The 17,554-nt window shown below is 34.3% G+C and overlaps 2 protein-coding genes across 6 annotated transcripts; one reads left to right on the top strand and one right to left on the bottom strand.

The window, feature by feature from the left end:
* Window positions 1-19: 19 nt before the first annotated feature.
* On the bottom strand, window positions 20-7,292 carry LOC142504800 (protein DETOXIFICATION 45, chloroplastic-like). Of its 5 annotated transcripts, XM_075617605.1 has the most exons (15): window positions 6,622-7,292; window positions 5,970-6,026; window positions 5,139-5,326; window positions 4,771-4,914; window positions 4,533-4,657; window positions 3,677-3,812; window positions 3,079-3,175; window positions 2,861-2,961; window positions 1,519-1,682; window positions 1,353-1,424; window positions 1,133-1,249; window positions 951-1,046; window positions 748-869; window positions 486-537; window positions 21-392 (listed from the first exon to the last, which is right to left on the bottom strand). In XM_075617605.1, exons 1-15 carry the CDS (start codon window positions 6,972-6,974, stop codon window positions 381-383), a joined length of 1,836 nt encoding a protein of 611 aa, XP_075473720.1. In that variant the 5' UTR covers window positions 6,975-7,292; the 3' UTR covers window positions 21-380. The 5 variants fall into 5 exon arrangements, 4 of the variants coding, with proteins under 4 accessions (XP_075473718.1, XP_075473720.1, XP_075473719.1 ...); XM_075617603.1 differs by having other exon boundaries at window positions 20-537; XM_075617604.1 differs by lacking the exon at window positions 5,970-6,026 and having other exon boundaries at window positions 23-537.
* A 3,159-nt stretch (window positions 7,293-10,451) lies between these two features.
* On the top strand, window positions 10,452-16,572 carry LOC142505223 (mitochondrial import inner membrane translocase subunit TIM44-2-like). Its single transcript, XM_075618111.1, is given in 16 exon segments — window positions 10,452-10,741; window positions 10,895-11,007; window positions 11,547-11,630; window positions 11,754-11,829; window positions 12,379-12,423; window positions 12,530-12,830; window positions 12,833-12,879; window positions 12,881-12,973; window positions 13,073-13,141; window positions 13,900-13,964; window positions 14,049-14,117; window positions 14,205-14,277; window positions 14,467-14,571; window positions 14,667-14,738; window positions 15,752-15,814; window positions 16,285-16,572. Coding segments are annotated over 16 exon segments (1,491 nt in total). The 5' UTR covers window positions 10,452-10,660; the 3' UTR covers window positions 16,420-16,572.
* The last annotated feature ends 982 nt before the right edge of the window (window positions 16,573-17,554 follow it).

The raw sequence follows: 17,554 nt of genomic DNA, 5'->3' as shown, positions 1-17,554 counted from the left end.
TTCTTATGTGGTGCAAATATAAATTACGATGAATGGTATTGTTCAGTCAAAATCTTAAAACATCAGGCTAACACTTGGTCTCTAAGTATTAACAAGTTAAGGTGATATCTTGTCCTACATCAAAATTTGATGTGAGGAAGATCCACATGACGCCAGTGACGGTGGTGGTTCAATATTATCCACATCTTAAACTAACTGCACATCTGTCTCAAATGAGAGAACCAAATACTCCATTTCTTCAGGTGCTGCAGACGGTCTTGAATCTAAAATTTTTTAAGTTCTCCACGGGCTACCTGCTTCCTAGCAAGTCTGTTTTTTTTTTTTTTATCAGTTGTTCCTAGAGCTTGGCTCATATGCATACATTCCTACATCTCAATTTCTCACCCGGTGACCTGAAAGACAAAACAATAGAAGATAAATAGTATTATTTTGATGAAGGTAATAAAAAAATCCATCCGATACGACTTGAACAACTCGGAATGAACCTTGGCTTCGTTAACGTGCAGGAACCACCACGGACCCCTACGTGACAATAACCTGAAAGTAGAAGAAATATAGTTTAGAAATGGTTGTGCCGAATTTTTTATCTTCTCTTCTTCAAGCCAATGAAGTTACTCGTATAAAGAAAAATTTACTACGCATGATTAACCTATTCACGTGACTGACAAAAACCAGTATAAAACTTAAAAGAACGAAAGAGCAGCATTTCAAGAACTTTAATAGATAATAAACGATGATACATTTCACCTGATAAATCCAGCAACCATTCTCAGTCCCATGAAAAGTGTCAAGCCTGACCAAACACCCTGAAGTCCGAAGATGGTTGGAGCACTTAGCAGATATGCAGAAGACACGGCCCCAATCACCATCTGCATTTTACAACCATGTATGTGTATGTGAGAGCTTTTTTCCATTTATCAAGCTTGATCACATAGTGTAAAGATTATCACCATTGAACGTGCTGCGTAAGGGAAATCCGAAACACCGTAATGGAGTCCATCAAAGATAAAAGCTAGAGCATTAATAGGTTGGCTGGCACTCACAAACTGCACCATTTGCAGCAATATCATGTTAGGAGAAGTTTCTGCCTTGACGGAATTCTTCCAGAAAGATATGGATTTATCACACTTACCAAAGCAACAGTTCTAACAATACCTAGTACTTGTGTCTCCTTTGTAAAAAATTCTCCCAAAGAACTAAAAGAAACACCCAGAACCAGAGCTAAGAAAACACCTACGGCAAAACCTATCTAGAAACACAAAAATAAAGCTTAATCAGCCAAAAAAAATGGAATCAGCAATACAAGGAAACTTAAGCTGACCTCAGAACCTACTGAATGACAAGACAAGTACCTTTAACGCAAATTGTGTGAGATCCCTCACAGTCCTGTAATCATCTCTTGATATATAACTAGCAATCAAGGCCTGGATAGATGGCTCAACTTAATGAGTCGGGAAAAGGATTAAAGCAATCTAGAAAAACAAAAGACGGAAAAGGGGGTAAAACCACAAAAATAACCTGAAGCGAAGTAGCAAGTGCATCTGTGAGAAGCGATACAGCAAGCCATACTTGTAAGCATATCTGATGAGCAGCCATCACTATAGGGCCCTGGCGTGCAGCCATCGATGTAGCAAGCGTCATAGTCAGCAGAACAGCAAGTGTTCTCCCAATAAGAAAACCACCTGATGTTCCCAGAAACATTCAAATAACATATATCCTTGATATTTGAATGAGCCAAATAAATCAAAACTAGATATAGGAGATTGTGTCTAGCAAATGAGATCTTTATTTGGCATTCCAAACACAGATAAACACAGTCAATACCAGATTGAAAGTCATGGTGGCGTCAAAATTATAGTAATTGAACGTGACCAGCATGCACGATGTGTTCAAAGCTGTCATATTCCTCATATCGGTGACTTGAACAGAATATCCAATTTCAAGACATGTCAGTTACGTATTATTATATTATTTCTTAAATATGCTTATTATTTCCAAAAGACAAACTAGCATACAAGGTATTTCAAATACACATACAATAACAAGAGAGTGAAAGAGAGACTAATATTCACAAGTAGTTAAAGTTTACGCACCTTACTACGACAATGCAGAAACTTGTAATATTGATATCTCAATTTTAACTGCAGTTCTATTCTAGTACCGGTATCTTGTTAACGTCTGCGTAGAATGGTCATACTGAGTCATAGAATTAGTCACGTGATTTTCTAATACATTCCAGCTACATGTGTTTAAAATCATATAATCACACTAAGTGGCAAATGAACTCAAATGGTAAAAACATTAAAGACGATGAACAAGTCTTGAGTGATTTACATTGAGTATTTCCAAGTGTGTAGGTCAGCCATTATTACAAAACTAACTAAAATTAAAAGGAAAGGACAAAATTATGGACCATGACCTTCATGGTAAGCTTTAAAAGTTTAGAACTTTTTAACTGAATAAAATTAGAGGAAACATCTGAGGCGGGGGGAAGACTTCAGTCGACCAACTTCTGATGAAGTATGTGTGGAAAGAGAATCTTAAAGTTTGAGAGTAGAGAAGTTTGTACAGAACACACAATTATATGATCCAATTTTAAGTATGTTAAGCAATCAGATGACAAGTGGTAATACAGGTCTAAAATGGTAGCATGCTACATTTTAGAGAATCAATACAATTAGAAACCTTAAAACAGATTATCTACGGTCGCTAGTTGGTATTATACAGCTAAGTTTGAGCATCAGTAGCTGCTTGGCCATAGGCACCCCCCTCCAGAAGGAAGTCAAAAGAACAACCTCACATCAACCAAATATAGCTTACATTTAAAAATTTAGTTAAAATTGCAGGAGAAAATGCTTACCTGATTTCAGATAATCACCAAACTGCAGCTCTCCAAGTTTTGGAGGCAACAAGACAGCTCTCTTATTCAGATTCCAAATCATCGAAAAAGAAACAAGGTATCTAGACACAAGCAACGTGAATATCAAATCTAGATATTCAAATGAAGCAAATACCGAGGGACTCAGAAATAACTTGAGTTAAAAAAACTGAGCCCAGAAATGGAAAATGACCACATACTGTGATATAACGGTAGAAATGGCAGCTCCATAAACACCCATCTGACAATAATAAATAAAAAATGGGAAGAGAAACACAGCTGTAAAATTTCCAAAACCTGCAGCAAAAGAGAAAGTCGTTTATGAAAAATAATTTTAAAAGATTGTCTTTGAAATGAATTTGCTAAATCATAACGACAATATAGTTGTCTAATCACAAAGCGTTTGATTTCCTAAGGCAAAGTTCACACCAAAGAACACAAGAATTGTTAAAAGCAAGTTTAACAAAGTCTTTTGCATATAAGTAAATGGAAAAAACTGATTTTTTTTTAAAATTGATGTAATAATTGTATACTCGGCATTATGGTTCTTAAACAATGTATTTCATATACATGTGACATATTAACTTTAGAAGTCGCTCAAAGTACCGATTAGGAAATTCATTACAAACATTTCACACTAACAATGGCGTCCTGAGATACTTTATCACGCAGCATTATAAACCTATTTAATCATTCATAGTAAGAAAATATTTTCATCACTTCTCATTTAAGAAAAAACTAGCTATAATATCTACCTGTTTGAATACAGTTAAACTAAAAAAGTAAAGGAACACTTGCCTAAACAAATCACAGGGGTTTTTGTATCCTTGAAACCACGAAAAATGCCTTGAAGAGCCAAAGAGACGACAAAAGCAGGAGCACCAAGAGCCCTGAGAAGAAGGAATCGTTGCGCTGGGATACGCATAGAAGAGACCTGAAATGGCAGTCAAACTAAAAAAAATTATTACATGTAAACTCAAATGCCAAATGTGGCTGATGTGTTCAGTGGAACATCACATGGTGATTAGTTAGAGCACAATGATGGCATGCCTTCCCTCCAAATAATCATTAATTTAATCAAATTCAAACTTTTGTAGCACAAGAACAAATTGATCATCGAGTCCTACTAAACATTATGCATAAAAAATAATGAATGGTAAATATGTTATCCTTCTTACGAGGATTCCTTCCTTCAAAGCCGCGAACCACTGTAGGTTTGGGAGTAATACAAAATGTAAATCAATATTACTAGTCTTTTGATATCCACGTCACCAATCATGATTTCAGATTAAAAACAGGATGATGTTAAAGTTATATTCAGCAAAGTTTAGAAGACTACATATTTTGACCTCCAGGGCTTAGCTACAAATAAATAGTGGAATGATCTCCCCCATTTCCAGGGGCAAAGGTAGAGAGATGAAATAGAAGCAAACAAATTAATACAATCAAACCTTATGTAGTTAGAATTTGGCCAATGACGACTACAAGACCAAAATAAGTCAACTTCTCAGGATAAGCAATGAAATGTAAGCAACAATTAGTCAAGATGGTCGAGTAAACATGAAAAATACAATACAGCCAGGAAAAAAGTTAACAAAAGGTGAAGACTTGAGAGCCATAGAATTTCTAGAACTTTAGAACAGGAAATGCATACCGGTGCTATGCCCATCAAACTTAACAAAGGTCCGGATCCCAGAGACAAGGCAACAGCTTCAAAGACGCCAATGCCAACAGCTAAAAGCAAAGCTGTCGACACAGAAGAAAGCTGAAGCTTTTTTCCTGCATCGATGAAGAAAAGAAAAGTTAAAGTTAAATTAGAAGAGCACTGTCATCAAGAGAAACTTACATTTGTTATTCAAAACAAAGGGTTTATCCAACAATTCCAAATCTACCGGATGTGTTAAATCTGCTTGCATTCTTAGAAATATCTTCAGCCACAAAAGAAGTAGCAACGCTGAGGAGAGGGATATTGAAAAGCTTTGAGACTATATTAAAGAGAGATATGGAGACACCAGCAGAGGCCAACTCCACGGAACCTAAATAAGAAACATGCTAGTAAAACATGAGAGCAATGAAATGCCATAACCTGATGGATAATAACCATGTGAGAAGTAGCAAGGCAAACTAAACCTTCAAGCAAACTCAAAATATTCAAAGTTATGCCATGTAAACAAAATAGAAAAATCGTAAAGATCATGTGAAAAAATTACATGATAATGCAACCCAGAAGTCAGGTTGAATACCTAAGCATCAACCTTACCCAAATTTCCTATGAATGCCGTCTCCATCAATTGTACCAGAGGTTCAATGGCCTGTCCCCCCATTGCTGGTAAAGACAGCATTACAAGCTCATGCTTAACATCTTTTGACAAAGATGTGCCGATGGGAAGTTCTCCCGAGTCATCCTCGGTGTTAATGATCCCAGAAGAAGCAGTGCCGTTCAACTCACTGGAAACAAAAAATGAGAATAAAGATTAACAGAAAGATATGTCATGCATATCGTCAATCATCTGGCTTATAGGTTCTTTTATTGACAAAATAATCAATGACATTTAGGTTACATATTTAGCCCAAAATCATCAATAGGTGCCACAGACTTCAGTCTTCGTAGGAACAAAGAAGTTCTGCATTATCTTCACAACAATAAATATCACAGCACCAAAAAATGGACTGAAGTTCAATCATGTGCTCACTTGCATCGGTTCCTACTTTTAGATGGACTTACAATGTTAGATTTGACTAAAGTTAGAAATTACCATCATCATATTTGATGTGTATTGAAAGCTACACAGGTAGAAGTTTCGGAGAAACTGAATTCTACCTTAAGCTCCATTTCAAAATGAATCCAGGTTTTTTAAACAATTTTTCCACTTTCGTCCACCCTAAAAGACTGCCGCGCCAGGTGCATCAAAATGATCTTTTTTTTACTTCTATGTGTTTTGCATGGTGCAAAGCTTGTAAAAGCATTAAAGATGGGGCCTTTTAGTTTGTAAGATGTGGTAGAGACTTTGTATCCGACTCTTAGAAGATACACGTTCGAGCAATTTCTCTATACACAATATGAGGATCCTTTGGTCCCAGAAGCATGTACCAGCCCATTAGACTGAGACTGGGACCAGCCTGAGGTAATGAAAAACACCGGGGATGCCTAGGGATGTAATCGAGTCGAGCCGAGCCGAACTCTTGAATGTTTGAGCTTGGTTCGTTTATAATCGAGCCGAGCTCGAGCTTTATTTAACGAATATATGCATGGCTCACGAGCTTATTCAAGTCTTTATTGAGCCTAACAAGCTTAATAAATATGAATTATACATTTAAATTTTCATTAAATTAATTAAAAAGTAAATTATATATTTAAAGAAAAATATATTATTCTTATTAAAATTTGTAAATTTATTAATAATAAATAAATTTAATAGATTTTTCTATATATTTCATAAATAATATGCAAAATCAATAAATCAAATATCAAAACTATTATTTTTTCATCTAAAAAATTACTAATGAACTTAACAACGAACATGTTCACGAGCTAACGAGCCGAATACTGTAAAACTTGAGTTTGGTTTGTTTATGTTAACGAACAACGAGCTCAAACGAGCTTTTATCGAATCGAGCTTCGAATAGCTTACAAACGGTTTGGTTCGTTTACATCCCAGGGATGCCTATATTTAAAACAAAAAAACACTTCGATGATCAGGGGACTTTTGTTCAAAATCATCCGAAGTAAAAGGTTATCATACTTGTGTCCTCCATTTGAATTAGAGAGAAAGTCTTCTTCTCGTATTGCAGAGCTTTCATCTACATCAGGAAACTGCACCCCACAATCGGAACTCCGGTGGTTACCGAACCTCGACAACAGGTGCCTCCTATGACGAACAAGCGGGTAACTCAGATACCCTTTTGCGTTGTCCAAAGACGGAGAACAAGCCTCAAAATGTCTACCATCGATAATTTTCTGTTTCCCCAAGTTCTCTCCACTAAGGTGAACTCGAAGCCCTGTTGACTGGTGTGATGAAATATCCCTTCTACGGTTCCAACATGTCAATCGACTCCACGCCGACGCACCAGCACTGAATTGTGCAGCCACCGCCATTTTTTTTGGTGATTCTCGAAATATGTATACGAAAATTTATCCTAACAGCAGAAAAAAAGGAAACCGCAAAATGAATATACCAAAATTCAGCCCCGAAATGAACTTAAAAGGGTACAAATTCCAGTTAAATTTTGAAGTAGTAGAGGAAGACGAAAGGATAATCTCCAAGTTTCTGAGCCTTTGGTCTTGATAGGAAATGTTCCAAACACAGAAACAACATAAGAACATCCAGAAGAGAAGAGAGTGGCTATGGAAGATGGCCGTTCACGTGAGTCGTGATTGAGGCGGTTAGGATTGTCCGTCGTTCATGCTACCAAATCCTTGGACATATATATATATACATATATATATATATATATATGTATATATTACACACACACGTTGAGTGTTTTTTTACTCTCAAACCGCGAACGCTTGTATAAAATATTGATTATTATATATATGAATGATGATCGTAAATATATTGAATTAATTTATAAAATTTTGTTAAAATTTTTATTTATTATATATGGATACTGATAATATAATTAAATTAAGGGGATGTATTCAATGTAGAGATTTAATGATTTTCAATTATTTTTTTTAAATCAAAGATTTCAGTGGATTTGATATATTTTTATTGACTGTTATGGAATCTTACAGATTTGTAAACAGAATTTCATGGACTTTTGTAGATTTTTTGCAAGGTTTTGATAGATGTTTGCAAAAATTTTGATTGATGATGCAAATTTTGTACTTTTATAAACTAATAAAATTATTTTTATTAATCAATACAATTTTAATTTATAAGCATATATAAAAATTTAATCAATATAGATAAATAACTAATCAAAACATTATAAAATTTGATAAATTTTAAGCAGTTTTTTTCTTCAGTGTCAAATATTTGATCAAAGTTATTATCCTCGTAAATTTGTTCTGATGAAGGTTGTGGAACCAGAAATATTTGAGTGTTTCTTTTCAATGGTTATTATTTTCACATATAAAATTAATGGTTATTCTTTTCACATATACATAAATTTCCATGAGTGTTTCTTTTTATTTTTCTAAACAAAGAATTTATTTGATTTACGAATTAATTATCCAAAAACGAAAATTTCAATCCGTCTTCATAAAAAAACAAATAAAATAAATAATAGAGTAAAAAATCAACAAATTTCAAGTTTTATTTTATTGAGTTGGGATTTGGGCATAGAGACGAGGGGAATTGGCTTTTTAAATTATGAATATAAATATATCGAGTTTATAGAATATATCAAACAAACTTTCGACAAAATTGAAAACAAACTACAATACAAATGTATCAAAATCTGTTTGAAAACAAATTTCAATATAAAAACAGATTTATAAATGTTTTTTCGAGAAAATTTGAAAACAAAACTCAATACAAAACAAATGCTTGTATTCATCTATACAAACTCAATACATCAGATTTTGAAAACAAACTTCAATACAAATGTATCTGATAAATTATGAAAACAACTGTGAATTTGGAACTATTATTTTTTTAGTCTTCTAACATTATAAGAACAATCTAGTAAAAAAATTATTTATCTATCACACATCGTTTGATTCAAACGATAAACATCTATGCAAAAATTTGGTGCACACACATAAACAGATATAAACAAACAACGAACGAAACACAGAAAGAAATACATATAAATCATAATATTTTTTTTATCAAATCAATAATGATTCAAGAGAGGAATCATACCTCTGAAATTCGAGGAACCCTCGACTTATCTTTAGAGAGGAGAAAAGCGTCGTATTTGAATGAAGAAGAGAGATATATGGGTGATAAAGATATTTTATTTGATTAAAAGTCTACCAAAATCTTTAGGGTGAATAGAAGACAATTTTTGAGTTTTTATAGTTGTACCTAGAGTTTTAAGGTTTGTACATAAAGAATTATATTAGAATCATTATGAATCTATGGAAATATTGGATACGTATAGATTTTTATAGATTTTAAAAAAGTTAAGATTGGATACCACTAGATTTTTTAAGACTCTAGAAAAATCTAATTTGAATACCACTAAACTTTTATAGAGTTTATAAAAGTCTATGTTCAATACCTCTATACTTTTAAACTCTATAAAAGTCAATAAAAGTAATTAAATTTCCAAGATTGAATATACCCAAATATGAAATTTGTAAAGAGAATGCATGAATTTTAGATTTTTAAAGTATATTAGATATTGTATTTATGAGTAAATTATATGAAAAAATTATTTGTGTAAATAGATAAAATATTTTGTAAAAATTAATTGGTTTTATAAAGTCACACTACCGCAAACATCAACATTTATATATTAGTAAAGATATAGATAAGCAAATATATATGCTTTCGTTGAAAATTTTATATATACACATTCAATCGTCGAAGTCTTAACGTTCGTCTGTCTGCGCCTTCTGGTGGTGGTGTAGAACTCTAAAATCCTTTATGCATTCTCCAAATGAAATTCGAAGGGACAAAGAAAATGCTCTGATGGCCAGCAGACAACTCCTGAGATGTGGAAAAGAGGAAGTTATTAAAGAATTTGAACACTTACATTTCATGAGGTTTTGTGGTTTACCTGCTGGTATTGTTATTTTTTGGCCTTAGGTTAGATGTTGATTTCAAATTTTGATTTCATAAGTTTGAATTGAAGGTGTTTTTTTATTCATCCATTTTTTTCCGTGGGTTTTGATTTTTTGATTTGATGTAATGGAACAACGTTATTTATTTCATTGCGACTTGTTTACAGATCGGACACATCCGATTTTATTATTTTATATTACAGTTTAGTCTATTTGTTTTTTATTCTATTTAAGTATAATAATTTCGAATTGCAACATATCACTTCATCATCTTTTATCATTACGATACTACAGTGATTTAAATATAAATCAAATAAGGGTCGACCCGATGGTTCAAACCCACCGAGTTGATCAGCGACCATTTGATCATGATCGTTGGAGAACGACCAATTGATATGATAATCATGGGCGTCCATTTTTTTAAAAAATAATAATCAAATATCGTCAACCGTCTGGATTCGATCTGTTCGAACCGGCAGGTCGTGGGATTTTAGTACCTAAAACCGTAGTTAGTGCCTTTGGTCGGTAAGTATTGATATTAATATAATTGTTACAATTTTATACCTCAAAATTTATCTTTTGTACCAGATCTAAAACAATTTGTTCCACAATATCATATATATGTTATAAATTTTCAACGTTCTGTACCGAATTTCATCCGAAAAATAATTATGACCCGAGAGTGCAAAAAAACATTTTTGTTGTAAATCAAAGACTGCAAAAAAACTTTTGATAGAATAGAGACTGAATACATGTTTAATTATGATATTGATCTCCCATGAAATAAAGAGTAGAAAGGGGTCACGTGAGGCCAATGAATAATTTTAAGTACTTTTTTAACAAAAATTATCCCGCAAAAAAGATACACACACACAGAGGAAAAGTAAATTTTAAAAGAAAAAAAGGAAACTCGAAGAGAGCCGGAAACTTCAGCATTAGGGCAAGAAAATTCATTTGCGTCTATCCTCCACACCAGAGCCTCCTCCTCTTCTGCCGAGTTTGAAACACAATACACTACACAAAACCCTAAGAATTTGGTTTCTTTCTGCATTTTTCTACATAACAATTTACGAGGGAAGAAGGAAAATCCCCGGGTGGGTCAGATGGCTAGCAGGAAACTCCTTAGAGATTTCTTGATCAACAAGCATATACTTCTTCGACCACAATTAATACCATCTAAGCAGGTACACGCTTCCTGGTCTCACCTACTCCTCTCTCCAAATGTGCGTGTGCGTGTGCGTGTGCGTGTGCGTGTGCGTGTGCTTTCTTGTTGGGGGGGTATGCATGAAATATGGCAACTTGATCTGGTGATAGCTTGTGCGGTTGTTTCTGTGTAGGCCTCGAGTAGACGGGGAAGGCCGCAGTTCGTTTATTCCAATGGGAATATGCTTAGACGTGAGTTCAGCGTGTTCAACGAGTTCTCTAAGAAGATCAAAGGTGAAGTCGACAGGTAATATTAAAAAAAAAACACTGGGCATCTTCTTTTCTTCTTGATTTAATGAATACATGCTATTCTCCTTGATGCTTCAATTTTATTGCAGTCTTTATGTTCAGTTATTTTGATTCTTTTCCATTCGTGTTTTATGCTGGAATAGGTTGGAATGCGAAATATAAGTTCAATTTTTGGTAAAGACTAGTCATCTTTTCTTTGCGTGCCTTACTTTACTTTATTTTAATCCTACTAATTCTACGAAGCCTTTTTTTTTTTTTTGGCATAAACTGAGAGAAAAAGGAGGTCAGTCAGCGATGGGTTTTTGTTTTTGCTTTCATGTATATTTTGTGTATATACATGACCACATAGTTTCGAGCTTATCACAACTTAAGTTGTGACTATTGATGCTCTATTACAGTTATCTTTTCATTTGGGCTCAAGCCTCCTTTGCTTAACTTGTGGCCATTGACAGACTTGCAATGTGCCCAATCAATACCATGCTCATTTTTTTTGTTTTTGTTTTCAATTGAGACGAGAGACTCGTTTGTTTGGTGTAGGAACCAGGAATTTCAACAGTCCATTAAGGATTTTAAGGAGAAGGCACATGAACTAAAGAGCGTGAAAGAGGATCTGAAAGCTAGGTAATATAATTACAATTTGTTTAGCGAGCACTTGTATCGTGGAGGCTGAGACATACTGTTGTATGTCAAGGCTGGCAGACACTTCCAATGGGAGCTCTGAGCTGGTGAAATGGCGAAATGCAGAACGAAGCAGACTACTGAGCAGCTCTACAAGAATGTCGATGGTGTTTGGACAGAGGCTGAAGCCAAGGCAAAAAAGGTATAAATTTCTCTTATTGGTTTTGTAATGGCGTTGAGAGGTGATCGGAAAGATATAGATGCGGAATTTTCACTATAAATGCATTTTGTTTTTCACTACTTCCTGCGGAATATTGGAAAATTTGGGGGTTTTTCTCTATCAAGGCTAGAGTACTGTTGCTAGCACTCCATTTCTTCAAATTTTTTGCTTGCCTTTCTGGTTGTATTTCCATGTTGGAAAGCTTTTTTACCTTGAGCACACAATACTTGAGACTCAACTTTGTTGTCTATTGTTTTGCTGTGATATAAAATTTGTTTGAATAGACTTTGCCGAACTTTTTGTGGCTGTGATGAATTTCTTGTTATGTGAAATCTGGATAATATTGCCATGAATGCAATTCTAATTTGCTAAGGAGCTTGCAAAGTCGATTGATGGGATGATGGCTGAATTAACAGAATTTAATTTAAGCTTGAACAAATGACTGATTAGGTGAAAAAATGGACTGGTTTTAGTTTTTATCTATCAATTTGCACATGTTACTGACTTTTGGGTTACTTTGTTTTCATGAAGGTTTATGCTGACATGGAAGAAAAGATTGCTGCTGCTAAAATTGAGGTGTGAAGTTTTGGTTCAAGATAGAACACATGTCTGTTCCATTTTGTGTGACATTATTCAGTTCTAGAAAACTTGCTAATCACGAACTGTCTAAATCTTTGTTCAGGTTAAAGAAAGTTTTGGTGCTGGAAAGCAAGAGCCAACAGGATCCAAAGGAACTTCATCAAGTCATTGCTCAAATGGCCACGGTGGAGACAAGTCTTCCTGTGGAGGAGAAAAGCAACAGGGGCAGCAACAGCGACCTGAATCTGATGATAATGTCAAAACTCTATTTGGCAAGTTGAAAGATGGTTTTTATTTTATTTCTCCCAAGGTGTCTTTAGCTTTCCACAAAGTGAAGGAAGTGAAGCCCATTGACTTGGTGAAGAAGAGCTATGGGATCGTGAAAGATGAGTTGAAAGGCAATCCGATAGGAGAAAGCGCCTCGAATATGATGCTTCATCTGGTCCATCATCCGTCAAACTTTGAAAGAAGCACCCGAACTGAGATTGTGGTGTTACCTTCAAAGCAATCCCCATGGAGTAAGAAATGGGAGGCATTCAAGAATAAGGTGATATGACATGAGAATCCATATCTGCTCTTTTGTATGCTGGATTAGTTATGTTTTGTGTTCCCTTTTTGACTTAACGTTTTTTTACTGATGTCTCAGATGCGAGGCCATCCTATGTTCAAGCGTGTTAGTGGAATAAGTGAACCCGTACTTGAAAAGAGCCAGGAGGTTTGAAACGTGAAATATGATATTTTAGTTTTCTCTGTTGTGCCCTCTGTTTACACTTTTATCCACACTACTGAAATCCACAATTTCTTCAGTCAGGTGTCTGCCCCTCGAGCATCGAAATAGGAGTTTATATATGAACACTACTTTTTGTGAATACTTATCAGTCATCTATCTTTAATCTTTAAATGAAGAAATTAGCACATATGACGTTAGAAAGGCCTGTTGTTTTTTCTGTTTTGCTTGTGTGATTAAATAATATATTGCTAGAGAGAAGCTAATTTGTTAATTTGTTTTGTTCTGTGTTTCTCTTAGATGCTACTGTTTAACGGATATTTATATTGTGAAATGGAATTGCAGCGTGTAATGTTTCTCCTAGATGCTACTGTGCAGTTTAACGGATATTATTGAGAGAACTTGGTCGCATTAAGTTGTCAAAATTGTTGATTACTAAGGTTATTTAATAGCTGTCACAGTAGTTGGATTTTCATGTGCCATTTAATTTTCTCCACTTTCTTATTATACACAACCATCCCCAAATTCATACCATGAATCACAAATACATAAACTGTTTATAGATGTGCATGGGAGAGAACAGATATGCGGTGACAGGTTAAAGCGAGGTGACTCTTTCTGCTTAAGTTTCTTGGTTTTATCTTGGACATGATTAAAGTGAGATGAATCTCAATTTATATATTTCGTGATTTTCCAGCATATTTCTGTTTCAGCATCAGTTTCTCATCCTCATTGATAAAATGCAGATTGCTGAAGATATGCGGGAGAGATGGGAGACTAGTGATCATCCAGTTGTTCACAAAATCCAAGAGTATTTTACCCACCTTTCTCCTAAATTTTAATTTTTACTTTCTAAAGCATTAACATGACTATAAATTGTTTATTTGTTTGCCAGTATTAGTGAGACTGTTCTGGGAGAATCAGATGCTGCCATGTCATTTAAAGAGATTCGCCGCAGAGACCCGTAGGATAACTTGTCCTTGTTTTAAGTTTTATTAAAAATAACTGCGCTATTCAGAAATATTATATCGCTCACTTGACTTTGTGGCAGGACTTTTTCTTTACCAGATTTTGTAGCTGAGGTTCAAGAAGTGGTCAAACCAGTTCTTAATGCTTATTTTAAAGTAAGTCTTCAAGTCCATTAGGGCATAGGGTTGAACTTGATATCTAATTTGGTGTTCCATGGGTCTGATATTGCTACGGAAATTGGATTATCTATGATATTCACTAGTTTGGACACAAAAGGCATAACTTTAAAAAGCACATTGTTGAGTTAACTTGATGGATGCTTTTATGTGCTTTGCTGTCTATAGGGGGATGCGGATGTTTTGAAGAAGTACTGTACTTCTCACGTCATTGAGCGGTGTGTAGCAGAGCGCAAAGCTTTTGAAAGCCAAGGGATCTTTTTTGATAACAAGGTGAGAATACATCATACCACGTTTTGTGCTTCTCATTCATAGCTTAGGGATGTCAACCATGTCCATATTTTTTTTTCTCTGTGTCTTCCTTGCAGATTTTGCACATATCAGAAGTTGAGATTCGAGAGACTAAAATGATGGGAGACACTCCCATTATAATTGTGGCAGTAAGAACTCACTTGTCTGCTCTCTCTTTGCCTTTATGAGGAGAATCATGGGAATACATCCTATATTCCTAGTGACATAAACACATCACCTCCTGAAAAAGGAGGAAAAATCATTGCATTTTTTATTCCTGGATTTAAATTGACATATTGCAGAATTTCAAGTGGGGTAAACTATATCTACTTCTTTAGTATATGTCCAAATTAGTAAATCATTTAACAGCCATAATTTCAACTATGTGCCTTGAAACCAACATCCATTAATAACCTATTGAATAATGTAAACTTGAAATAATCATGAATAATAACTCATTTTTTTAGTATATCAAAAAATAATTATAAAAATTACAAATTTCAAGTTTCAGCAAGTTTTGTGAAATTTACATTGAGGGAAAAAAATATATTGATCAAGGATTAAAATATAATACTAATGTTGCTAGAGTAGGAGTTGAAGTTTCTGTATGTTTTTGCAATATGATACAACAAGACAAATAATTTTAAAAAATGCCTAATTTTTAACTCGTATTTACTTGACAACAGTTCGCTGCATCTAGGCTTTCATTTATATCACTTTGCTTGTAATCAATTCTCCTTGGTATTTTTGGCTATGTTGGTGAGATAAATTTTGAAATAGTGTGTATAAATATGATTTTCTTTTATTATTCTGGAACATGATATCAATCACCCAAATTATAAAGTCCTTGAGTGTGTAAATGTAAAATTTCATAGACCTTTACGGAGGTGAACATGATCAAGATTTTCGGAAGGAATGATGTGGACAAGCATCATACAAGTGGATGTAATTTACCCTGTTGAGCAACTATTTCCCCTTCCCTATTTTGGTACTTGAGTTGAGATCAAAATAACCATGAAGGGTATTTGCTGGTCTCTGTTGAATCATCATTTTGATCTTCCATGAAGAACTCGTCTGTCATGATGCATACTTTTTCTATGTTCCATGCGGAAAAAGCTCAATAGTTGACATGTACTACTCTTTTGGTTCGACATTGTCACAGTTCCAAACGCAGCAAGTCTACTGTGTACGCGATGGACTGGGTTCAGTAACAGAAGGTAGTCAGGTAAAGCTGAGACCTTTATTGCATTGAACCTCTAAAAATAAATGAAGAAGCATTTATAAATGGTCTTGTTTTGTCTAGTTTGTGGGTTCTCTGCTCAGCTTCTCATTGTTGAAGTTATATTATACGAGCCATCAATTTAACTTCATGTGCTTGTGGATCATCAGATATCATATAACATATGGTGTATATATTCAAAAACAAGAAGTTTGGAGCCTTCCTAAATCAGGAAACTCGGATTCTGCTTTAGATAGTCACCAATATTTGCCTTTGGTGGAATGGTTGCCTAATAGTAGTTGACATGCACACGAACAACCTACGTGCACTCTATTCTGACAATATGATTGTTTGTTAATTTTCAGCAATATCATTGATGAATTCAAGTCTTATAATTGTTGGGCTCCGAGTTCCATTGAAATCAGAACATGTAGTGTGTTGATTTTTTTTGATTGAGGTGTATATTTGAAAAACAGGACACAATTCAGACGGTGTATTATGCATGGGCTATGCAGCAGTTGGATGCTGAACTTGGAGATGGCTATGCTGCTCCTTACTCTATTTGGAAGCTTAGAGAAATGCAGCAGCTTGGTGTTAGGGCCCTCATTTAAATCTCATTCATTTGATTATAAATAATGTTGGAGTGGATGAGGATCTTGTCGTCGCATCTCATTCAATCAAAATTTTGAGCCCCTTTTGATTTTGTTAGCAATTTCAACTGTGTAAAAGGTGAGTTGAGGCTAATTTAAACGAATTTACTCGAAGTAAGCGAAAAATAATGCCTTGAATTTATGATATAATTTCACTTTTTTTGAGTTAAATAATGGTGGTTAGTATAACATAACAAATTTAAGAATAAATATTTTAATTTCATAATGGGAGGAAAATGGTTGGGCCATAATATCTTTATGGAAGAATTTTAGATTGTTTAAATTTTAAAAATATTTTTTTATTATAATATTAATATTGAAGCTAAAATATTCATAATATCATCATATTTTTTTAAAAAAAAATTTATAACAGAGAATGCATTTATTCATATCATCAAATAACTAAGCAATTATTGATTTACAAGCTATTGTGTTATTTTGAGAATTTATGTTACGTGTAGGGATGTAAATGAACCAAACTGTTTGTGAGCTATTCGAAGCTCGGTTCGATAAGAAGCTCGTTTGAGTTCATTTGTTAATCATATCAGATCTAGCTCAAGCTCGATTTTGAGCTCGAAAATTTAATCAAACAAGCTCAAGCCTAAAAATATTCGGCTCGTGAGCTCGCATGCGTCAACTTTCGTTCAATGTTATTTGATCACATTAATCGTTATCATTTATGTAATCTTCCTAGATTTAAAAAGGAAAAAAAACAATCGCGCGCGTAAAACAGTAAAGCAACCTCTTTTTTCCCTCCCACCTCCCATATCCTAATACCATTGAAGTTTGAAGCAGCAGAGTTCATAATACATAAGATAGTAGCCACGTTCCAGAGAAGAATAAAGCAGAGGATACAAAAACCTATGTTTTGCTCGAGAATTCCAGCCCAGCCCCAAGAAAAAAACCATTTCTTTCCACTTAAGTAACATAAAAAAATCTATAAAAGCCAAACAACGAAGTAGTGAATTAACATATCAATAGAGAACATACCATAAATTTAACAATCAATCAGATTTTTTTCCTGAAACAATCTTTTTTTTCCTGAAACAATCAATCATACATTTCCATACTTTCAAAAGTCCCACTCAAATGCAAG

This window comes from Primulina tabacum, chromosome 10 (assembly GCF_025594145.1).
Source record: "Primulina tabacum isolate GXHZ01 chromosome 10, ASM2559414v2, whole genome shotgun sequence".
In the NCBI taxonomy this organism is placed as follows: domain Eukaryota; kingdom Viridiplantae; phylum Streptophyta; class Magnoliopsida; order Lamiales; family Gesneriaceae; genus Primulina; species Primulina tabacum.
This window is presented reverse-complemented; position numbering and strand designations above follow the sequence as displayed.